We start from the raw sequence: 24956 nt of genomic DNA on the forward strand, positions 1-24956 counted from the left end.
ATACATGTTAAGATCCTTTAACCTTTCCTTGTAAGTTTTATCCTGCAATCCATGAACCAGTTTAGTCGCCGTTCTCTGAACTCTCTCTAAGGTTTCAATATCCTTCTGAAGATACGGTCTACAGTACTGCGTACAATACTCCAAGTGAGGTCTCACCAGTGTTCTCTACAATGGCATGAGCACTTCCCTCTTGCTACTGCTAATACCTCTCCCTATACAACCAAGCATTCTGCTAGCATTTCCTGCTGCTCCATTACATTGTCTGCCTACCTTTAAGTCATCTGAAATAATCACCCCTCTATCAAATATTCTGTGTGTGCGCGCACACACACACACAAAAAAAAAATAGATAGATAGATGATATATATAGATCTATATCTCTCCAAAAAATAAAATTTATGTTTGTTCTAGGTTTATTTTAATTAAAAACAATTATAAGCGCACTGCCAGGATATTATTAGTCTGCACTTATTAGTATTCACTTTCTCTCTCCTACATGCCCATTAACGTGGGGAAGATTTCCTGTCAACTTTAACCATTGATGTGCCTTCAATCAAACTTTGTGAGTGTAACCTTGAACACCACTTAAGGATATATTTTAGGTAGTACACTATGATCTTTATTTTCTTCCTACTGTAGATCAAATATTTTGAATATATTTGTTGAGAGGACTGGAAGGAGTCCTATTTTGTCTGATTCTACAGTGTGGGGAATACTATATAGGTAAAGCATATGTGTTTGTTTTTACCTCTCCACTACACGTCCTTCCACTTGTGAATTATAAGGGTGATATTTTGTATTGTATACTTATCCACATTAAGCTCCACACCTCTTATGATAGAATCCCCCAACAACAACTGCTTTCTATCAGGCCTCACCATAGTCTCCAAGCCTGTCTCCACAACACCACTATACTCTGTGCCAAAGCTCGTCTCCACAACACCACTACCCTCCGTGTCTGAGCCTGTCTCCACAACACCACTATACTCTGTGCCAAAGCTCGTCTCCACAACACCACTATACTCTGTGCCAAAGCCTGTCTCCACAACACCACTACACTCTGTGCCTGAGCCTGTCTCCACAACACCACTACACTTGGTGCCTGAGCCTGTCTCCACAACACCACTACACTTGGTGCCTGAGCCTGTCTCCACAACACCACTACACTTGGTGCCTGAGCCAATGAATAAAGTTTTAAACCGGAAAAAGAGAAACACAACGAAAATCTAAAGTTATAAGGAATTATATACACAACACTAATCTTTACATATAAGACACTGAATGGGACTCATTTTTCAGTTTTAAAATTAGCTGTGACCCATTTTTTCCATTTGTAAGATAGTAATAAAACCATAACAAATCTTACAAGACACCCCCATTCGGTATCTTCCAGTGTAAAACTTGGGAAGCAGTGCTGCTACACTAAACAATCTATCCTCTAAGGATTATAACGTCCCTGTCCAACAAACAAAGACGAGAGTCTTCTATGTCCAACACAGGAGTTCAGAACCACTATACTCCGCAAAGCAAAGTCACTATTTATGTTAGCGTAAGCCCATTGCACATCTTTTCAGTTGCTAGTTTAATAACACAATCATTATCATTATCAATAACAGTATTTCATTGTGATTCGTATTAAAGTTCCAAATGGTTTGTATATAACAACTGATCAAGTAGAGGAATTAAGTCTCTGAAGACTCCATTTTAAATACTACCAGTTTTAACAAATTACAACAGTTACCATTTCCCTAAAATCTTTATGTTGGAATAGGTAACTGTACGTAGGTTAATAACGGTTCTTGTAGTATCCCGGTTCCACTTACTTGCTGTGCTTGCAGCTCTCAGGATCGCCCCCTGGGGGATAAGCAGCAATTTTCCTTTGCCTGATGGATTCTTGCTGTTTGTTGTGAGGTACAGTTTGGTGCCAGGAGGTAGATTAGCAAGGTTTGCAATGTTTGTGGCTGGCAGTTGTAGAGTCGCCATTACTTAAAATAAACAACAACAAAAAAAAAATCATCATCTGCTTAGCAATTTCATTAGAATTTATGATGACAAGCCCTCCCACCCCCAATTCGGACATTCTTTAGAAACGACTGGTCAATTTGCCACACATGGCTGTTTTATGAAAAATCCATTTTAGTTCTTCAGTGGTAAAATTAATGAAAATGCAGATCTCAACCTTTTCTAACTAATTTTAAAGACTAATCTCTGCAAAAATTGAACACCACAAGGTGGACAGCCTTCACATCCCGAATACAACAAACCTTCACCATGCTGTTTGGGAGGATTCTATTGATATAAAGGACATTTATTTTATCACCTGTTCACTTATAGAGACCCATGGACTCTAAGCAATATAAGCTCTCCTTTATGTAAATCCTAAGTATTCTACAGGTTTGATATGTATAGAATATACAAAGGGAATGATTGTTTAACACAACAAAAATGAAACACATATGATGTGAAAAGTCATTCATTCCATTTTGTCCTGGAGGGGCACAGGGGGTGTAAGAGCACAATAGTTGAAGCTGTAGGCAGCTCAGTGCCATCAGTATTTTGTGGAAGATGGAGGACCATAAAAATAATAACAACAACAATAATAATAATATCATCATTGGCAAAATTAGAAATGGAGAAAAATTCAGATAGAAGGTGTCTGGTCACTTGTCATGAAAGGCTAAAAAAGTTCTTAAATATACACTTTATTTTAACGTAAAAGTTCCAGCGACACTTTACATAATTGAGAAAAAAAAGGAGCATAGAGCACCCTGAGCCTCTTCTCAGCACTGCGGTGATTTGTAAAAATAACATATCTAAGCTAGTCTCTCAGAGCCAATCAGGCAGACAGGAACGAGACTCATTTTCTCCAAGCTTTCTGTGTTCAGTGGAACTGCTCTTGGGGATAAACTACTTATCCTATAGCTTATGCTGTGCATGGGGTTTATGGGGTTTTGTTACTCTTCCTTATGAGGGGGCTACTGCAGGCAAGGGAATCTGTAGGTGAGCAACTTCATTTTTATTTTTTTTAGCATTTTAATGCATTATCTGTCCAGTGCATGGACACAAAATATACAGGATATCAGGGTAATTCTACAGTTTTGCCAGTCAAACATAGTCAATGAGTGTTATGGACCAAAATAATCAGCTGGTAATACGGCGCGCTAAATGTGGTCAATAAGCAATAGTGTTCTAATGAGAGTGCAGAGGAGTCGAGGCAGCGCTAGAGAGAGATTAATCGGTGCTTTTTACCATCATCACCTATTACAAGTATAAGATATTTTGTGTTTTATTACCAGAGCCTTGGGATCCAGGTTTTGCCGATGCAGCCGACGACACCTGTGCTTTTGATAGGCTTCCAAGGGCTTGGGCTGTAACACTCCCACCGCTTACCACAGCCTTTGCCACTCCCTGAGCAACCATCTGCTTCTGCCCAACCACTTTGGAGGCAGATGGATTGGTCTTGGCAACTAGGATTTGGCCACCACTAATAGTTACAGATGGCTTAATGGCTGCCTGAACTGTCGAGCCCACTGGGATTCCAACAATCTGAAACAAATGGGAAGATGCGGAATGTTCTGAATGGGAATTCATATATGGATCAAAACAGTTGAGGCCTGCTTTGTCATTGTGTGTAGTTACCTTGGAACCCTCTGGGGTGCTTATGTTCTTCTGGGGGGACACTGCAATCATATGATTGCCCTTCACAGTTACGACCTGCTGCAGAGACGGTTGAGATGTTGAAGGGGTCTCTTGCTGCTGCTGAGAAGGATCAATGGGTTCTTGTTTTATGATCACCTGAATAGGACATTTTCTATGTTAGAAGGGACATTTCCATGAATTTTGTGAAGGTTTTCAAGCAGAATTGCTTTGATAAGGAGTTCAAAAAAAGTGTTGCAGCAGTGCTGATGTGAGGAAACCGTCAGAAATAGGCACATTGTTACTCCCACATACGGTCTCAGATTTACAGGGAGCACACAATAGCGGAGGCTCCAGCAATAACTCTGATACAGATGTGACAATATATTTAATGTTTTTCCTAATAATGCAATACTGCTAAGATCATATTCTATGTTCTGTATGATTATATGTAAGCTCCAAAGTCATAAAATGTTTCCAGTAAAAGAGAAAAATGACACAAATATTGAAATCACAGCCTTTTCATTTACAGATCCTGTGAACGACATCAAATTTGGCATTTACGTTACATACGAAACAAAATCGTGCATATATTCTTTTAATTTAAGCGGAATTGCCACTTCCTCATTCCACAACCTGAATAAATATGACTGAAATGCCTACTAGGATGAGAAGTGCAGTAGAGAAAAGTGTACACTGCACTGTCTTTCACAGCATGCAATCCCAACATCATCGCCCCATACTTGTGTAGCTGATAATACCATTTGATAATACATGCCATTTGATATGCTGTGTGCTTGGACACTCTTTTAATGGCATGATAAAACAAACACAATAAAACCAATCCACACCTAACTTTTTGCATTTGGTTTATTCAAAAATCTCAAGTGTTAGGTTCTGTTTTATAATGCACATCATATATTTACCTTTGTAAAAGCTCCAAGTCCTCCAGTGACCGTCTTAGGACTCTGTGCCTTAGCATGACTTCCAATGGGGCAAAGCGGTGGCATTGCAGCAAACATAGACTCCTCCTGCTAACAGGAACACCGCAATTAAACAAAAAAACACAAGAAACAAACACAACCCTATTGCCAGGCCTTACCATTCTAAAGGGACACTATAGTCACCAAAACAAATACAGCTTAATGTAGTCATTCTGGTGTGTATGCGTCTGTCCTTGCTGACATTTACAGTGTCTTTAAATTACTGCTTTGTAACACCTCTAGTGACAGTCACTCAGATGGCCACTAGAAGTACTTCCTGCACTGGTATTCAGCGTCTCCACAGTCTGAGTCAATGTATCTTTATGAGAAATTTAAAAAAAAAGTCAAAAAAAAAAAAAAAGCATTGCCAATTTTGATAATCTCAGCCAAAGAGGCAAAGTAGGGGCGGAGCCAGGTGCGAAACACCTGCGCAGTGCTAGAATAAAGGTGAGTAAAATCCCCTTTTACATTTCTTACAGGAGGGCTGGGAATCTAAACTGTGTTTTTAACAGCTATAGTGGCAGGAATTCATGTTTGTATTGCTGTTACTATAGTGTTCCTTCAATAGAGTATGTAGATAGATCAGCCACTGACAGCCCTGGCTGGTCTATTTCACTGCAGGAAACCAAGCGGTGGGAGGAGTTAACCCAGGAGAAGTGCTGCCACGGCCCATTACCGGGTAAAGAAAATATCGATAAGTATGAAACTGTTTCATTTCCAACAATGGAAGCTGGTTGAAATTTTAGAGAAGAAAAAAAAAAAAAAAAAATATAAGAATGAGCATTTGCACCTCATACACACCATACAAGTGAACGCATTATATAAAATGTTATTACCATTTCCAGTACATGCACACTCAGGCATATGCCTTTTCACCCATTTGATCATTTATAGACCTAAAATTCACGTCTGATTTAATTAATTATTTTGCTTTAACTATCTACTATCAAACTATTGGCAGAAAAACGCTGTAACATCTTACCTTTATTGACGATTGCAGTAAACTTCCCCCATGAACCTTAAGAAGCGGCGAGCGTGTGCCGCTAGCAGACTGCGATACATTGGAGTGTTTACGTGTAGGACTTCCTGTAAGTCAAGTAAAGCATTGCCATTTTGTTAAATATGTACAAACTCCATTCTATTACAATGATGTGACAAATATCCAATTCCCTTTGGTTTTTACTATGACTCTTTGGGAATAAGCACCCAGCTTCAGAGGCCCCTTTGGAGGTGACCACAGGTATATATCTAAGGAGGTTTTGATAGTAATGTCACTTTAATTACAATTTTCATTGAGTAGAAATATAACTTGGATTGTGAGTATATACATAAACGCACTCACTTTAACGGTCTAGTTTGGACACTGAATATTTTTGCATTAATCACATAATTTTGTATTGTACATATTCACAATGCTCTTACAAACAGATTTAAATACACTTCCGCTTATTTAGCACTAATTGATTTGTCTCCCACATTTTGAATAAGTGTAGGACCCAATGATATTGGGGTACTGTGAAGTAGTGGTGGGCTTAACACAATATGCCATATGGTGGAACTGAATCTCCATGTTTGTTTGCTGAGATAGCCGGTTTTAAGTATCTTTTTAGAATTTAGAAATGTATTTTTTGTGTGCGCTGTTCCTTGATCTGTATTGTGTATACATTTTGGTCACTATGGCAGCACCATTACTGCAAGATGCATGTTCCGGGTGTGCCCCCAATTCCCTTTTGTTTTCACAAACATTGGCAGGAGAAGGGTACACCCTGCAGAGCACAGTGACAATCATAGGATGCCATCTTTCCAAGTAAGTTTATCAAATGTCTGCCCTACCAGAGTATTCCCAGTCAACTGTAAGTCCTGCTGTTCAAATGGAAATGGTTAGGAGAAACAATGGCAAGGAGATGTTCTAAACTAAAGAGTGTGTGTGTGTGTGTCAATATTTTGTGAGAGAGTCAAAGGATATTGATGTACCTACAGTAGATGAACATTCGAGTAATGTGGTATTGAGACTCAAATAAAAATCAATTTTTAGAATGTAGAAACCCAGGCCTGTGATTAAGTTCTAACCTATTGGTCTATTGATTAGCATATGTGCAGATCTAATATATATAAAACATAACTAAAATTAAAAAAAATAATTAAAAAAAAAAAAGCTAACGTTTTGTGCAAGTAATTATATTAATAATACTAATATACTACACCAGAAGTCCACTGGTTTCCCTTTTATTTATTTAATATACACCATCTGAATGAACAGGAGAAGGGATTGTGTCACTCAGTACACTTCCGCCCATACGATCTAAGCCTGTCCTGGAAGGCTCATTTCCATGTGAGTTGGACCATTGGATAACTTTAGACTACAAATTTACACTATTAGCCTCATTTTCTCTCCCTTTCCTAGCTACATTCCCACGTCCCTGAACAAGGGTAGGTGTATTTTGTAGTACGCCTTACATGCTCCACTGCTTTGGTTGGTGTCTAGTACACCTGTGTTTGATTGTTTGTTTTCACTTTGGGGTGGAGTATGGAGGTATCCATCCCAAGTGAAGCAGCGTGTGCATTTACAGTATTAGAGCAATTATATTTAAAGGGACACTATAGTCACCTGAACAACTTTAGCTTAATGAAGCAGTTTTGGTGTATAGAACATGCCCCTGCAGCCTCACTGCTCAATCCTCTGCCATTTAGGAGTTAAATCCCTTTGTTTATGAACCCTAGTCACACCTCCTTGAATGTGACTTGCACAGCCTTCCATAAACACTTCCTGTAAAGAGAGCCCTATTTAGGCTTTCTTTATTGCAAGTTCTGTTTAATTAAGATTTTCTTATCCCCTGCTATGTTAATAGCTTGCTAGACCCTGCAAGAGCCTCCTGTATGTGATTAAAGTGCAATTTAGAGATTGAGATACAATTATTTAAGGTAAATTACATCTTTTTGAAAGTGAAACCAGATTTTTTTTTTCATGCAGGCTCTGTCAATCATAGCCAGGGGAGGTGTGGCTAGGGCTGTATAAACAGAAACAAAGTGATTTAACTCCTAAATGACAGTGAATTGAGCAGTGAAATTGCAGTGGAATGATCTATACACTAAAACTGCTTTATTTAGTTAAAGTAATTTAGGTTACTATAGTGTTCCTTTAAGCGCCTATATTTTCACAGAGCACTGTGTGTATTTTTCTGGATTGTTTGGTCTCTACAAATAGATTTTTACTTGACTCTTTTGGAGGAAGCGCCTTTAGTGGCTGTAAGAGTAACATCCTTTAGAGGCATTTAAGCCCGGCAATGTAAACATTATCGTTCATACGAAACAGCAATGTTTTTCATTGTAGGGTTAAACAGACCGTGACGTAACACACAGACCGCTTCATTGAGAAGTAATGGTCTGTGTGCCTATAGTTTTTCTTTAATTCCAGATGAGAACCTCCTGGATGAGACAAATTAACTGTAGGGATCTATACAAAGAATGTTGATGGTGTTACAATAATAACATAAAATGTAATGTGTATGAAATCACTACCTACGCATGATATGATGTGAAAACATGTGTGTGCAACAAAAGGGACAGAACACTGATGTTTTGAAATGTCAACAATCATACAGTCAGACTGGTGATGCTATATGAAAGCACTACCTGACACAATCTTGCAGCTCATGGTGATTGGCTGGAATGATTTCCCAGGTGACTCTGCTAAACTAGATGCCTGCCCCTGTGCCACAATCTTGCAACTAGCCGTGATAGGCTGGAAAGCCGTGCTGCCATGAGCACCAAACGTGAACCTCTGGGTCATTTTGGTTGGTGTGCGCTCAAGTGATGAAGGATGGGGACAAAAGGTTGATTCAGGGGCCATGTTGAATCCTAGTAAAAACAGAAAGATGTTCCATGAAAAGAAAAAAACAAACAAACAAAAAAAATATATGGGAAGTTTTTATGTCCTTTGAATGGTTATGTTTAAAAAAAATATATAATATGCATGCATGCACACACACACACACACACACACACACACACACTATTTCCATATGGAAACGATCGAAATCAATTGACACAAATAAACTTAAGTAGCAGGATGTTGAATACTAGCATGAGGTGTAACAATGTAACTATTTGCCCGATCTTTTTTAAAAAAAAAAAAAAAAAAAAAAAGGGAGAAGGAAGACCACATTAAACCGCAATGCTAATTTCAAGCAAACGTAGCGGATTTGTAAAACTCGTAGCAGTCACATTTTAACATGCAACTCGGTTTTCAATTCACTAAAATTTGGTGTTTAGTGAATAGAACACATTCTGTAACTTGATAACAATTAGTAAATATTATCACAGAAGACGGTTTGATCCATGTGGTGCCATATCGATTAGGTGCAGCTAAACTGGAAGGCTTACATTTGGTTATAGTACCTACACCTAGCTTGTGCCAACATAAAACTGCCAAATAATCAGGTATTGGGACAGTGCACTAAGATTTAACAAACATTTCCTCCTACTCAAAATATCAACGGATTTTATTTACCAAGTCATTCTGGCCAAGACTGTGATAGTTGTATGCCTTACTAAGTAATAGAAAGCACATCACTCACATGTTTGCATTAAAAAAATAAACAAACAAACACAGATCCTCTCATGTGCCATTGTCATAATACACGCAGAAATGATCTGCATGCATAACTGTTCACAATCTACATTTTGGAAATGCTCTCAACATATTTTTTCAAACAAAATTAAAAGAGTGCTCTAGCAATAAAAAACATAAATAAAAAAAAATAAGACAGAATAGAAATTCAACTTTAATTTTAAGAATCTTTCTTTTACTGGCACTACAGGTCCTTGGATTGCCCCCCTCCCTTGGCACTGAAGGGGTTAAAACCCCTCCAGCTGATTACCTTAATCCAGCGCCAGGCTCCCTCGGCACTGGTGACCTCTCCTCCCCCGCCGACCTCAGCTCCCGAGTGGAGCCGAAATGCGCAACCAGAGGCACATGCGCATTCAAACCCGCCCGTAGGAGAGCATTACTTAATGCATTCCTATGGGGATCTTATTTGACGCTGGACTTCGTGAGGACGTCCAGCGTCAAATAAGTGTGATTTACTCTCTGTAAATCACGGAAGCGCATCTAGTGGCTGTCAGGGAGACAGCCACTAAAGACTGGATTAACCCTGCAGTGTAAACATAGCAGTTTCTCTGAAACTATGTTTTCAGCGGCAGGGTTAAAATTAGGGGGACCTGGCACCCAGACCGCTTTATTGAGCTGAAGTGGTCTGGGTGCCTATAGTGGTCGTTTAACCAGGGCTCTTTTCTTACACTGTATGGAAAACATAAGAAGGGAACACGCTTTTACATAATAAAAGATATTGATTATTTAATAGGTCATATATACTACACAATATGCACATGCACTCTAGTTGTATATGTGCTGTACTGACTAATTGTTACAGATATAGAGATATATATTAAAATATTAGAAGGAACAGAAAATATGAAGATATTAATAACAATATTACCTTTTTCTGCAGACTCGTGTGCCCCTTTGTTTGGAGAAGAGGTTTTAATCAGGGAAGGTGAAGGAATACCCATGTCTGATAGACTGGATTCATTAGAAGACTGGGAGCAGAGAGCATCATCAATGAAGGAGTGTCTATGAAGCTCAACCTCCACAACCTGCGGATAACGAAAACTCAGAGATTTAGGAACATTATAGTATATGTATTCCTATAGTATACGTGTTCCTGACTAGTCCTGAAGTTGCATTTTAGGTGACCAGCCCTGCTCCGACCATGTTGAAGAGGTGATTTTACGCACTTTTTCTCCCACACTGCACGGGCCTGGCTCCACCTCCATGGCGGATATCAATCTTGATGATTTCAGCCAATCTAATGCTTTCCTATAGAAAAGCATTGGGAGGCTATTGTGCATGTGTGGCAAAACGCCATGCTGCACCAATCAGTATCTCCTCATCGAGATTAGTTGAATCAATGCAACTCTATGAGGAACATTCAGCGTCTCCGTGCAGTGCGTGAAGACGCTGAACAGAGGTGCTAGGAACTAGGTAGGAATGCAAACACTGCATTTTTATTTTTTTACATTTATATCGTCATTTACCGTATATACTCGAGTATAAGCCGACCCGAATATAAGCCGAGGCCCCTAATTTTATCCCAAAAAACTGGGAAAACTTATTGACTCGAGTATAAGACTAGGGTGGGAAATGCAGCAGCTACTGGTAAATTTCTAAATAAAATTAGATCCTAAAAAAAATATATTAATTGAATATTTATTTACAGTGTGTGTATAATGAATGCAGTGTGTGTGTATGAGTGCAGTGTGTGTATGAGTGCAGTGTGTGTGTGAGTGCAGTGTGTGTGTGAGTGCAGTGTGTGTGTGCGTGAGTGCAGTGTGTGTGTGCGTGAGTGCAGTGTGTGTATGCGTGAGTGCAGTGTGTGTGTGCGTGAGTGCAGTGTGTGTGTGCGTGAGTGCAGTGTGTGTGTGCGTGAGTGCAGTGTGTGTGTGCGTGAGTGCAGTGTGTGTGTGCGTGAGTGCAGTGTGTGTGTGCATGAATGCAGTGTGTGAATGCAGTGTGTGCAGGGCCGGTGCAAGGATATTTGCCGCCGTAGGCAAAACATTTTTTGCCGCCCCCTCCCCCCCCCCATATGTCCTGACTTCCCCTCCTCCTCCCTCAGTGGTCCTTACCTCCCCACCCCCGTGTTCCTTCACTCCCCCCCCCCAGTGGTCCTTACCCTCCCCTCCCCTAGTGGTCCTTACTTCCCCCTCCCCTCCCATAGTGGTCCTTATCCCCCCCCATCCCTCCCATAGTGGTCCATATACCCCCCCATCCCTCCCTCCCATAATGGTCCTTATACCCCCCCTCCCTCCCATAGTGGTCCTTATCCCACCCCCTCCCATAGTGGTCCTTATACCCCCCCACCCCCTCCCATAGTGGTCCTTATACCCCCCCCCTCCCTCCCATAGTGGTCCTTATACCCCCCTCCCTCCCATAGTGGTCCTTATACCCCCCTCCCTCCCATAGTGGTCCTTATACCCCCCTCCCTCCCATAGTGGTCCTTATCCCCCCCCCCTCCCTCCCATAGTGGTCCTTATCCCCCCCCCTCCCTCCCATAGTGGTCCTTATCCCCCCCCCCTCCCTCCCATAGTGGTCCTTATCCCCCCCCCTCCCTCCCATAGTGGTCCTTATCCCCCCCCCCTCCCTCCCATAGTGGTCCTTATCCCCCCCCCCTCCCTCCCATAGTGGTCCTTATCCCCCCCCCTCCCTCCCATAGTGGTCCTTATCCCCCCCCCCTCCCTCCCATAGTGGTCCTTATCCCCCCCCCCCTCCCTCCCATAGTGGTCCTTATCCCCCCCTCCCTCCCATAGTGGTCCTTATCCCCCCCTCCCTCCCATAGTGGTCCTTATCCCCCCCCTTCCTCCCATAGTGGTCCTTATCCCCCCCCTTCCTCCCATAGTGGTCCTTATCCCCCCCCCCTCCCTCCCATAGTGGTCCTTATCCCCCCCCCTCCCTCCCATAGTGGTCCTTATCCCCCCCCTCCCTCCCATAGTGGTCCTTATCCCCCCCCTCCCTCCCATAGTGGTCCTTATCCCCCCCCCTCCCTCCCATAGTGGTCCTTATACCCCCCCTCCCTCCCATAGTGGTCCTTATACCCCTTTTTTTTATTATTAATTTTTTTTTATTATTTTATTTCTTATTTTATTTATATATTTTTTTTCGTCCCCCCTCCCTGCTTGATATATGGCAGGGAGGGGGGCTCTCCTTCCCTGGTGGTCCAGTGGCAGTTCAGTGGGGGGGAGAGGGGGGCTGGCAGAGCTGTAACTTACCTGTCCTGCAGCTCCTGTCAGCTCTCTCCTCCTCTGCGCCGTCCGTTCTGCTCTTCTGTCAGCTCCCAGTGTAAATCTCGCGAGAGCCGCGGCTCTCGCGAGACTTACACTGGGAGCTGACCGAGGTGCTGAACGGAGCGGCGGAGGAGGAGAGAGCTGACAGGAGCTGCAGGAAAGGTAAGTTACAGCTCTGCCAGCCCCCCTCGCCCCCCAGTCTGTATTATGGCAATGCAAATTGCCATAATACAGACTCTGACTCGAGTATAAGCCGAGTTGGGGTTTTTCAGCCCAAAAAATGGGCTGAAAAACTCTGCTTATACTCGAGTATATACGGTATTAGGAAAGGTTATAATTCGTAATAGATGGTAAAATTAAACGGTTACTCCGAATCAGTGGAGAGGCCATGGTGCTTGAAGACTATGTGCAGCCTTTCACTATGGAATGCTCTATATACAGAGTTTAAAAGGGACACACTATATTTCTAAAGCAATCTAACTTGCTGAAGAGCATGTCCTCTTTTTTTTAATTTTCTAAAAAGTGCAGATTTAAAATAGAACTTGACCATTTTTTTTTTTGTATTAATCTTGTTACACCCCTCTGGCTGTCAAGCAGATAACCAGTCCTGTTACTGCCTGGTTTGGTTAGCTCAGTGAAGCTAAACTCAAAAGGCAGCAATTGCTCAGAGCACCTGCCTTGCAAAGATTGGCATTGGAAGTCTAGACAGGTTTAGAAGGGAGGGATTGCAAATGATACAGACAAGTGAACTGCAGCTTTGGCATTGTGTTTTTATATGCAAACCCAATGGAAAAATGCATAATTAAATGCATGCGAGCTTTCGAGGGTATATCTACTAAACAGTGATTAAATGTATTTTGCATTTAGGCATGTGTGGGCTGGGAAGCTGCATTACTTGTATTTTGTATGACAAGACATTTTATGCATGACGGTTGACAATACATAAAAAATAAATATTTTAACAGGGTTGGATTTAAATTAATTCTGCTCACTGAACAATGTTTACTACAATATGCCTGATTCAAGAGAAGCTATGTAGTGTTAAAGAGAGCTTAGTTTGAGAAAACGCCTTTTATAAAAACTTTATACTACAGAGAAAATAAACCTCCCCTCCTTAATTATTTTATAATGTTTAACCCCTTCACTACTAAACACATTTGGATTGAAAAAAATATTAGCATGCCATTTATTTGAAGCAAGGGATGCATAGTTAGCATATAATCATATAACAACAGGTTTGTGCATAGATTGCTTGGCCTACAAACAAACATTTGTAAATGTACCGTTTTTATATTTCACTTGTTTGTTTATCCTTTATAAAAAAATATTTGAAAAATGAAATTTCTTTTAAACAGTATCCAGTGTCCATTATCTTGCAATATTTCACATAGGATCAGAAATATTAGTATAAATGCAAAAAAAATTCTCACGTACAGTAAGTGTGAAGAAAAAAAAAAATTGTACAAAAACCTTGCTTACTTGTATTTGTAAGGACAGTGAAGGCATGCCTAGCAGTGCAACTTACTGAATATGGCAACATATTTTAAAAAGAATGCCTGCATTTGAGTACATTGCCCACATGCACTAAATACAGTTAAATCATATATTTCTAAAATAAAGGTATTTAAACCTGCCAGAGCAATCTTTATCAATCTCTGGACTGCTAATGTAATACTGACAGCTCACTCCTCCCTTCCGGAGTGTAACAATGCTATGACCCAGTGAAACTTCCTGTTCTAATGAAAGAGGTGAGCTGATATTTTCAACAACTTTACATGTATTATACCAGTGACTGGTAGTTTCTGGCAGAGAAATCCGTTCCTCTACACACTGGTTATCATAACTAGAGTATAAATGAGGGTGAGTGAGGCTTTATGTTCTAGATTTTATACTGTAAAATACATGAAAATAAAAACATTTGTACTCGATTCTGGTATTGTAGGGGTTCAATACAAGACCTGACTAACGCAGAGAAGGGCAAAAAAAAACCATTTAAAATAACACTATACATTAGTAATAATCATAAAAAGTCCTACCGTCTCAGCTCCCAGAGTCTGCAGACCGGTGTATGTTCTGTCCAGCTGTGATAGGGAAGTGAAAGAGGGTTAACATAAAGGTCTAAGCAACACTTCATTTGCGAAACCCAACAACAACAAAAAATTTACAGAGTCTAGAAATTGGCCATCTAGCGGACTATAATTCTTATAATCCTCTGACAGCCAGCAGATTTCAGACAGTATGTTGTTGATCAACAAAAATAACAGTAACCCACAACTTTTTGTTATAGTTTTGTTGCAATTTATACATTATAAATATGTTGCATGTTTTGCTTTTAGCAATGAAGTTAGAATCCAGCAATTTTGTGAGATAATTTTTTTTTTAAACAATTTAGCATTAGGAGAGCATAATCTGTATTCCTAACAGTACAGTCCTGATGCCCCTTCTTATTCAGCTGCCCTGCCATAAAATAAAAAAAAAAAATAACTGACGCTGTGCTGCCGCAACTTCCTCCCATCATGTAACTGTCCAATCCAAAGCTCTTCATAGAGAAGAATTTGGGAACGCGGACACACGTGTGGCGCTCACCGCTATACGCCTGCGATTCTGCCATAGATAATCATTGGATGCTGATTTTCTATGGAAGACCATGACGTCACGTTATAGTAGGGTATGAGAAAACGCCATATCCAGAGGTCTTCGAGGAGTGCCTTGTGCCCTTTCCATATGGAAAGATTGGCATCCAGGCCAATGTGTATTTGTATTCTCTTGCTTTAACAGAAATTGAGTAAAGTCATTGGTAGCCACTATGTAATATTTTTACAAAAACATTAAATTAAATTTTTTTTTAAACAGAACAATTTTACTAATAATTATATCATTACATTAAACATATGCAGACCATCTTTTATTGGATTTGCAATGTGATAACATATCTTCTTCACAGAAGTAACCTTTGAACACGGCATTTGTTTGGAACTGGGGAGTGCAAAAGGGAGTTTGCTGGGTCCATGGTTCCAAACCGAACAAAAAGAAAAACAAAACAGAAAAAGACAGACTTTGATTCCTTGTCAAGCACAGACTTGGTAAAAAAAAATAATAATAATGTAATAAAAACAAAAATCTTAAAATTGTGCCCGTGTAGAATATAGGTCACATCCCTTAACTCTGGAATGCAGAGTCTGTAAGTGCTACGTACTGGGAGGGTTGTCTGTAAGGCTGGGTGTGTTAACTTGATTACTGACAAAATGTAAGAGGTTTAGTGAAAAGTATACGTTTTCGCAGAAAACAAAAATTAAAAAAAAAAAAAAAACATCTAAAAATCAAGTCAAAAACATGATACCTTTAAATTGTGGATTATATCTATCCTCTTGTTCTGGCTGTCTTTGAAATGAATTTGAACTCTCACAGGAAATTCTCCCCAGCCTCGTCGTGTTAAATGGAATGGAGGTTCTCTAGAATTAGAAATAAATAAATACACTGGTGACAAGTGACAGTTTAAAAACCAAACTTATTTTCAGAGCATTTGTAAGACTATGAGGTTATCCAAAATGTAGTTACAATGACAGAATATTTACCAAAACAGAGAATTTGACTACAGTGCCTGAAGGCAAATTCCAGTAGAAATTCATATAATTAAATTAATTCACCTGCTTTTTGCAGCCAGACCTAAAGAAATCCTCAGTATTTTGTCCCCCGGCAGCACAAGCAGCCAACGGTAAAATGGTTAAAATAAAATAAAAAAATATATAAAATTATGAATTTAGTAAGTTATATAAAATAGAATATCCTAAATAAGTCTTAGTTATCGGGACATATTGGACTCCCCAAAAGGATTTAGCCATCAAAATGAGGCTAATGACAACTTTTTTTTGTAATGATAGTTTTTATTAGAATTGGCATCATAAGGGAGTAGTAAGCACGGTGAGAATGTTCAATGAGTGAGGTGGTGACCTCACAGGAAGTGGAGAAAAAAATAAATAAAAACCTGCTCAGAGGTGACAGAGGGGAGCAGATTATTAATGTACGTCAATTAGCCAATTGAGTTAAAACAGAAAATGCTGCTCGCAGTACTCACCTGACTTCCACCAGATCATTAGGTTTGTAGCTTGGGTGTAGGAAAAACCAAACTTTCTTTACAAAGTGGTCAATACTGGGTTCCTTTCTAGAACCTCTTACATACACCATCCACTTGTGGGTTGACTGGTCATTCTCCTCCCTTTTGTCAGGAGGAATATACCTAGAGTAGAAGAAAATGTACAATAAACATATTTAAATAATAAGAAACAGTCTCACGGTGTAAGACGACCCAGGCACCATCTTTAACACCCTGAATAAGATATTTGTAAGCTATTTCGATCATTTCAACAATACCCTATCTTGTATTTAGGTCACATAAACACAATCATTTATTTGTATGGAGTTTATTTGAGTCAAAACATCGACAGTTATACAATTACCCAATAACGTGAAATTAAATTCACAAGAAGTCTGACACAGCATTCCTTTTCAAAATAAACAAACAATCACATTATTTTTTTTAAAATTAAATTGCAATGTTTTCGGTTTTTTTATAGATCGGTCCATTACGTCATTAGTATTTCATTGTTCACAGACACCCGGCTTGGAAAGACGCATAAGTCTGTGATTAGATGCCACCTTTTTACACATACAATATGAAAACTTACTTTGAGACGTTTCCAACAACAATGGTCTTCTTCACAAAACGACGATTGTCATCCTCAGCTCTTGCAAACCGTGAGGTTTGATGGTTTAGGTTGGCAGCTGTCAATGAATCCTACATATAGGCAAAAGACACAATAAGTATATTAGAACAAGTGCACACAAAAGACTTGACTATTAGAACGGGTTTACTGTGAGGGCAAAGATCTTTGTGCTTGATAATATAACTAAAAATCAATGTCTTTATGGCTACATACTTTAAAAAACAAAAACACAACTGTGTGTATGCATCACCAAAAGCTACTAATAATTTACACCATCTTATTGCAGTGGAAGCAGCTGTAGGATTCCAGTCTTCTATTAAAAGGACAACGGTCATCAAATTTACATATATGAAGTTCCTGAAATGTCACGTACTTAAACAGACAGACAGACAGTTTTCCTGTGTTGTTTGTTCAAAATATGCTTCAATCAGCAGAACATTTAAAGAGACAATCTACATAGATCATTGTGGTAGTGGGGGGCACGGTTCCTTCAAATTAAATTTCACGTGTAACAATTTTTACATTAAACCAGACATTTTCTTGCGATTATCAAATTCAGAAAGGCTGAATTCCACTTGAAGTGAACAATGGTTTCATGGAATTGAATAATGGATTATAATTACAATTTACTTCTTGCTTTGCCAAAACCAATGGGAGTTATTTTACAGATTTTAAAAAGGGTTAAAACAGTCTAGCTGATGTTGATATAAATCAAGTCAATGTCACAGGTTTGAACAGGTACTACAGCAGGGGTAGGCAACCTTCGATACTCCAGATGTGTTGGACTATATCTCCCATAATGCTCTCACAGCCACAATGCTGGCAAAGCATCAAGGGAGATGTAGTCTACAACATCTGGGGTGCCGAAGGTTGCCTATCCCTGTACTACAGTGTGTGCATTAACCAACAGAGTTATACAAAAAAAAATATTTTAACATTTTACTGCAGTGTACCTTCCCAAGCTTGGCGTCTGCTCTCTGTGCTCCCTTGTTTGCCGCTATCCCCTTTCCATCGATGTTGCCATCTTTTTCAGAGTATTCATTCTGAGCACAGACAGAATCAGTTTCTGAATTATTTGCAGATGGGGTCTCGGATCGGTTATTAGCAGGAGATGAAGCTCTAGAAGGAGATTCCAGAAACTTCTTGATTGAAGGATGGTTTAGAATAGTCGCATCACAACCAGCAGCAGCCTGAAGAAGCAACAGATATGGGATTAAGTTTTATAAGACAATGAACACAGTTGAAAGAACACAAACTAATTTCTACAATTGGAAAGGTAGCGCGGTCGCTCTGTTTGGCAGTGAATGTCAAGCTCTTACTTGAAGGGCTGCTTTTAGCTCATCAGTCAGTCTGAGGCCACCAACTGTAGCCCCAGCTAACAAAGGGGACCCCCAAGTATCAAACGATAGGAGTTCCTTGGTACCAGCAGGGATTAAACCCCAGCTGGTAGGTGCCTTTAAGGCATGACGGTCTATACTGTCACTGGACAGTAAAGCTCTGCGCTGCATGACGGCATAGACCTTCACGTGGTCCTTCAGTGGTTAACAGTTATTAGGTTAGTTGGGTTCTTTATAAGATCAGAACAGTGGTAAACATACGAGTATACTACCAATTGCAGCCACATCCCTCAATTAACCGAGTACACCAATAAGCCAGGATAACATGGGCAAGTCGGAAGCTGCTCTATCCATATTCAGATGCCATCTGAGAAGCAAAGTGAGTAATCTTTGGGTAAGTAGACCTTTTCAGCTATAGGTTTGCTGGAGATTTTGCAAACGCTATATATAGTTTAAATCTATATCTTCCTGGAGGTGAACAGATTATCTCCCATAATTTGTGGGTGACTGGATTGTTTTAAGACAGATACATTACAGATTTAAAGCCAATTACAAGAAGTGTTCCATTTCCCACAAAACATGAATTACCTCCTGGCCTTTACTGAGGGCAGCAGACGCATAGTAATTAGCAACAATACAAGCGCGTAGTTTATCCATCATGCGTCTGGCTTCATTGAGGCGCTGTAAAGGGAGAGAAAAAAAATAAATAAAAATAAAAAATAAAAATCGATCATCACCACAAAGCCAGATATTCCTGACCTATATATACGGACAAAAATAAGTCCACAAGGAACTACAAGTGTATACAGAGTGTCTTAATTGTGTTAACTGGTACTGCACAATTTCAGTGTAGGGCTTTAATGTGAATCTTGATAGGTTTATACTGTGTATATTTTCTGAATCTTGGCAAAGACATAGAACGTCTTCTGTTTGTTTATTTTTGAATCGGAAAGTCAAAGCAATGCAGGAGACAAAACACACATTTAAAGCAATACACAGGAGAGAACTCTCCCCCGTGAGAAGCTCCTGGAAGCTGAAAGAACAGACGTTGTAATCCCAAAACAAACACTGCGTTGAAAAACTGGACCCACCTCACTAAATGCTAAAATGTAGTTTGTACCTGGCTCTTAGCCATCAAAAAAGGTTCATTTTTTTTTTTTTTTAAATGCCCAGATCCAGCTGGTACAAACCTGCTTAAAATGTATTACATAGTTACATAGCTGAGAAGAGGCTTGCGTCCATCAAGTTCAGCCTTCCTCACATATGTTGTTGCTGTTGATCCAAAAGAAGGAAAAAAAAAAAAGTCTGAAGTGCTTCCAATTTTGCCACAAACTAGGAAAGGTGTTGACTTCACCTCTGCTAACCGACAGGCATGCTTACGAGTCAGGAGAAGAGGAGTCTAAAATAGATTCAGTGGGGTTTTACTGGATTGGATTGTGACATCTATAGGAGTATATATATATATATATATATATATATATATTATATATATTTTTTTTTTTCCTTGTTCTTTTACCTGTAATTTGCTCCTTTTATTCAGATTCCCATCCTGGTTTTGAATTAGCTACCACAATCGTTTTTTTTTTTTTTTTGGAGATTAAGAATCAATAGTAGTGTTCCGAACCCCCCGTCTGGCAAATAATCTTTACGGAGGTTGGAACTCTAAAAAGTCTAAATATTTTCTTGTGTACCAAGAATAAAATAAGTGCCCTGTTGTCTGTCCCATTCACGGGTGCTGATTCACAACATCTGCAGCTAGAAATCTATCTTGAGATATATCAACAGAACTGAGGAATCTACGCTGGCATCCAATGATCCAACAAGCTTCTCCCAATCACCCACCAGACCCTACAGAAGAAACCCTCACTATATTTACATGAATCTTGCAATTAATAAAACAATAAAGAAGTTACTTTTCATAGAAGTGCACAACCTCCCTCCTTCACCATAGACCCACCAATCAGAAATAAAATACTTCTCAACGTGGAATTCTGTCATACCATCTAACCATAACGGCTCATTTCAATCTTTACATAACGGCTCATTTCAACCACCACATGCAGGGCTTAGCTCACTGGCTGAAAAAGCTGCTGCAATGCAACCAGAAAATATGACGGGAAAAAATAAGTGGTTATCGTTTTAGTTCTAGCTCAAGAACGCGTTTATATACCTGATCAATCACTTCAATTTCATGTTCTTTATTCTTCAACTCAACCGCAAACTGTTCTTTGACAATTGACTCGATCTTCTGGACAGCAGCATCACGAGCTATACATCCAACATGAAAAAAAAAATAAAAAAGTATTGTTTCAAAGAAACAAAAAAATTCCATCTCAGGATATTTAATCCACTTAATGTAATGGACACTATAGTCACTAGAACTACAGCTTATTGTGTTTTGTCTGAGGAGTAGAATCATTACCTTCAGGCTTTTTGCTGTAAACACTGTCTTTTCAGAGAAAATGCAGTGTTTACATTACAGCCCAGGGACACCTCCACTGGCCACTCCTCAGATGGCAACTAGAAGTGCTTCCTAGGGCAGTGCTGTACAGTGTGCAGAACTACCATTCAGTGTCTCTGCCCTATGCATGGAGACACTGAACTTGACTCATACAGATGCATTGATTTAACGCATCTCTATGTGGAGATGCTGATTGGCCAGGGCTGTGTTTGGTTTGTGTTGGATCTGCATCCTTGACAGTTTCAGCCAATCCAATGCTTTCCTATGGGAAAGTATTGTGATTGGCTCAGAGAATCACATCTGATGATGTCAGCCAAGCAGGCAGATCAGGGACAGAGCCAGCAGCAACAGACTGGTAAAGGTAAGATTTTACTATATTTAGGGAGGGCAAGAGGGTGCTAAATGGTGTTTTTAACACTATAGTGTCAGGAATGCATGTTTGTGTTCCTGGCCCTATAATGGTACTTTAAATTTATTAAATCTTGTTAACAACCGTAAGATAAAATATATTTAATGATCGTCAATAAGTTTGAGATACCAAATCTATTTGTTGGGGACACAAAAATGAATAAAAATTTCAAAAAAAGCTACAGAAAATTCCAGTCCTGATCATTATGAACTAGTGTGTGTCAAACTAAAAACATAAAAAAAAAAATAAAAAAAAAGAAAAAAAAAAAAAAAAGAAATAAGGTACTGCACATGTTGACCCAATGGAAACTCTGATTGTTAAGATGGAACCCCACTTAATGTTGAGGCACAAACAAAAATTGCTTTAAATTGTGTTTTTGTGGTCTTATTTTGGAGAAAGTGAGATATGTGAAAGGCTGGCCTAGAGTCCTTTTTACGATACAACTATGAATCTGGATACGGAGTTATGACACATTTGTACAGCAGTTGATATTTCTGCAATTTTACCATTTATGTTAAAACCATACTGTAAATACAAGTATGAAACAAACACGTACTACGAAACGCGTCACACTTATCTTTTTAGTGCTACATGATGTAGATATCTGGTGAAATGCATTAAAGATTACAGAAGATTACAGAATTATGCCTCTGCTGTTGACATTTCTATTTAGCAAAATAAAAAACTAGAATATATGGGATAAATAGTGTGTGTATATGAGCCACGTGGGCACACTGAAGTTAAAGGAACACTATAAGGCCAGGAACACAAACATGTATTACTGACCCTATAGTGTTTAACCCACCATTTAGAAAGCTTGCGCCCCCCCGCCGCCACCCTATAAAAGTTTAAAACTCCCCTTCTGCCCCCTTTGTGACATCATCAAAATGGGGAAAGCATTGGATTGGCGAAAATCAGCCAAATGCCGTTTTAGCCAATCAGGACCTCCTCATAGAGATGCATTGAATCATTGCATCTATATGAGGAAAATTCTGCGTCTCCATGCAGAGCGTGGGGACGCTGAACGTCAGGACTGCTTTTTCGGCAGCATTGACCCAGGAAGCACCTCCAAGCGGCCACTCCTTAGATGAAGAGGCCACTCCTCTGTGAAAAGGCAGTGTTTACATGAAAATGCCTGAAAGGAGCTGTAGTTGTTCTGGTGACTATAGTGTCCCTTTAACATTGCCTTATTTGCAGCCATGTTGTGAACTGCATCACAACACTTTTACAAAGTTAATATACCGAGCTGTTTCCAGCTGTTTGACAGATTAAAGTTGCAGTCCAACACAGAACAAAAATGTACCCATTTTATTTTTAAGAATTGCCCAAGTTTTATGCGGAATCCTTTTAAATGCAGATCCCTTGCATAATTAACACTTTAGCAAGATGCAGTGGTGTTTAAACTCAGAAAAAAGGGGATAAAGGAAGTTTTAATTTTCCCATATACCTGAGGTTTCGATGGCTTTGTGGCGCTTATTCTGATGCACAATGTTGATATCTTCGTAATCTGGATCTTTATCCTGAATTGTTCTTTTCACTCCCGACATTTTCTCTTGAATTTGATAACTGCACTGTAAAAAAAAATGTAAAAAAAATTTGATGAACGCACAAACTATAGGCAACCAAATATGTAATTTTTTTTTTTTTAAATTAAGCGCTGTCAGAACCACAGTCAGTTCTTTTATTGTACATATCCAGTTTTATCTAGAACATACGCAAACATGCCTACGTGGGATCACAATTTAATGGCCTGGCTGAATATGTGAATTTTATGCCATGCATTTTAATAACACTGCAGGCAATAAATGCATTAGAAGTCAAACATACATAGCACATGTATTATGTCTCCCAATTGTTGACACTAGCACATTTACTCCTCCATTCATCAGATACCCAGAGCACTGCAACCCTGGGGCACTGGGGGAGAGTTATCACTCTTTCCTGCACGACTGTATATGATGGTGCTACTTCCACCCCCAGACTTTTAGTAATGTACTGCTCACCCAGCAATGTGCAGGGAAGGACCCACGCGAGTGGGGGGGAGAACACGTGACCAATAGGAATTCTAGAAAGCAAATCTCGGGTCTGCTCTGATCCCCGGCCTCAGCTTTGTGTCTATAGAGGAGGAGGCACTGTCTGCGGCGATCGGTGTGCAGGCGGAGAGTAGAGCGCCTATCGAATCGATTCCCTAGCAAGAAAGCGTCTCCCCCTCGTCTCTCGCTGTGTCCCACGTGCGTAGGTGCCTGCGCCTTTGTGTAAATATTAGCGGCTCGGGCGTGTGACGTCAAGAGGCAGCAGCCCTCGGTTCGCCATCTTGGTTGCTGTCAAACAGAGGGCAGCGAGCTGTAGTCGCCTATCTTAGCCAGGAGCCCGCATTATAAAGCACGCTTTGGCCGCTAGAGTTCTTTATTGGGCCAAATAGTCCTTCAAAGCGATTGTTTGTTAAAATGTTTAGTGAGCACTTATTCTAAATATTTGTAAACAATGCCTTTGAAGTCTAAAGGGATATGTTTGCAGTTAGGGGTTGGTTAACCCCTTCAGGACGGAGTCAATAGTGCACGTTCTGATCAAAACAAAAACTGGAATTTGCGCTATATGTCTGTTCACCCGTAGTTCCCCTCTTTCAAATTATATGCACCCAGACTTATTATATATCATTTTGTTCAGGAGAAACAGGGCTTTAATATATCATTAACTATTCATATATGGAACATAATTTATTATTGCGGTGGAATCTCGGTAAAAATAAATTTAGTAGGCCGAGATTACCACGTGGCATGTGTACGTGCATATGCTGACGTATCGATCAGTTGGTTGCACGAGGCAAGATACGATCAGTAGTGTACGGAGCATGTGCAAGAATACAGGATATAGTATTCCCCCTCCTCCATTGTGCTGGACAAGCCATGCGGTCAAACAGGAAGTTAATTCTTATTTGTATTGATTGGTTAAGAGAATGTGCGGGTGGAGCTTAATATGGGAGGAGTTATATGCCTATATAAGGAGCCTGCACTATTGTCCGGGGCTCAGAATTTGCTGTATTTTGGTGACGCTAGTCCCTCTGAGTCCCGATCGGTGATCCAATAAAGAATCTCTTCCTTCCTGAAGAAACCTGTGTCCATCTCTCTGTGCTTGGCTTCCGTCAGTTTCTCCGGTATCATTTGGTGCATTGGCCGGGAAGCTCATCGTTCAACGGTAGCTGAGAGGCAGAGGCGTGAGACGGTCTATCTTTGCCCACGTTCTCTACGGCTGCACCCCTGAACTTCTGCGTGGACCTCCCTTCGTCTCGGCGCCACTGGTCTGTTGTCCAGGAGATCATCGGCCTCTACGTGAGAAGTGCTGGGGTGTCCCCGTCGATGAGTGTGAACTCAGGTTCAGGAACGAGGAGGTAAGACAACTGCTGTTTTAGACGGCAGGACCCGCTAGGGGTATACCGATTGTGCGGTAGGCCCAAAGGGGTTTTTGAATCTGTATCTGCCCCCTCTGTCGGAGGGAAGGAGCGAAGGCGCACCGCTCGATCGAACGCTCTTTAGTCAGACCGTTTGATTTGGTTAGTCAGGCGGGGTC

General features: G+C 40.2%; 1 protein-coding gene across 3 annotated transcripts in view; it reads right to left on the reverse strand.

The window, feature by feature from the left end:
• YEATS2 (YEATS domain containing 2) overlaps nucleotides 1-23625 on the reverse strand; it is a 39511-nt gene extending 15886 nt beyond the window's left edge. Inside the window, exons 1-16 of one of the 3 annotated variants that reach the window (XM_063442356.1) lie at nucleotides 23393-23625; nucleotides 22837-22960; nucleotides 20690-20787; nucleotides 19108-19200; nucleotides 18136-18372; nucleotides 17144-17253; nucleotides 16534-16695; nucleotides 15799-15910; nucleotides 14495-14539; nucleotides 10118-10274; nucleotides 8253-8477; nucleotides 5602-5705; nucleotides 4563-4667; nucleotides 3640-3795; nucleotides 3294-3546; nucleotides 1824-1985 (exon numbers count right to left, since the gene is read on the reverse strand). In XM_063442356.1, coding sequence (XP_063298426.1) covers nucleotides 1824-1985; nucleotides 3294-3546; nucleotides 3640-3795; nucleotides 4563-4667; nucleotides 5602-5705; nucleotides 8253-8477; nucleotides 10118-10274; nucleotides 14495-14539; nucleotides 15799-15910; nucleotides 16534-16695; nucleotides 17144-17253; nucleotides 18136-18372; nucleotides 19108-19200; nucleotides 20690-20787; nucleotides 22837-22936 — 2119 coding nt within the window. In that variant the 5' untranslated portion in view covers nucleotides 22937-22960; nucleotides 23393-23625. Of the gene's footprint in view, nucleotides 1-1823; nucleotides 1986-3293; nucleotides 3547-3639; nucleotides 3796-4562; nucleotides 4671-5601; nucleotides 5706-8252; nucleotides 8478-10117; nucleotides 10275-14494; nucleotides 14540-15798; nucleotides 15911-16533; nucleotides 16696-17143; nucleotides 17254-18135; nucleotides 18373-19107; nucleotides 19201-20689; nucleotides 20788-22836; nucleotides 22961-23392 lie in introns of all 3 variants that reach the window. The other 2 variants (XM_063442355.1, XM_063442357.1) reach the window with 2 other exon arrangements.
• Nucleotides 23626-24956: the final 1331 nt, after the last annotated feature.

Source organism: Pelobates fuscus, chromosome 2 (genome assembly GCF_036172605.1).
Source record: "Pelobates fuscus isolate aPelFus1 chromosome 2, aPelFus1.pri, whole genome shotgun sequence".
Taxonomy (NCBI): Eukaryota; Metazoa; Chordata; class Amphibia; order Anura; family Pelobatidae; genus Pelobates; species Pelobates fuscus.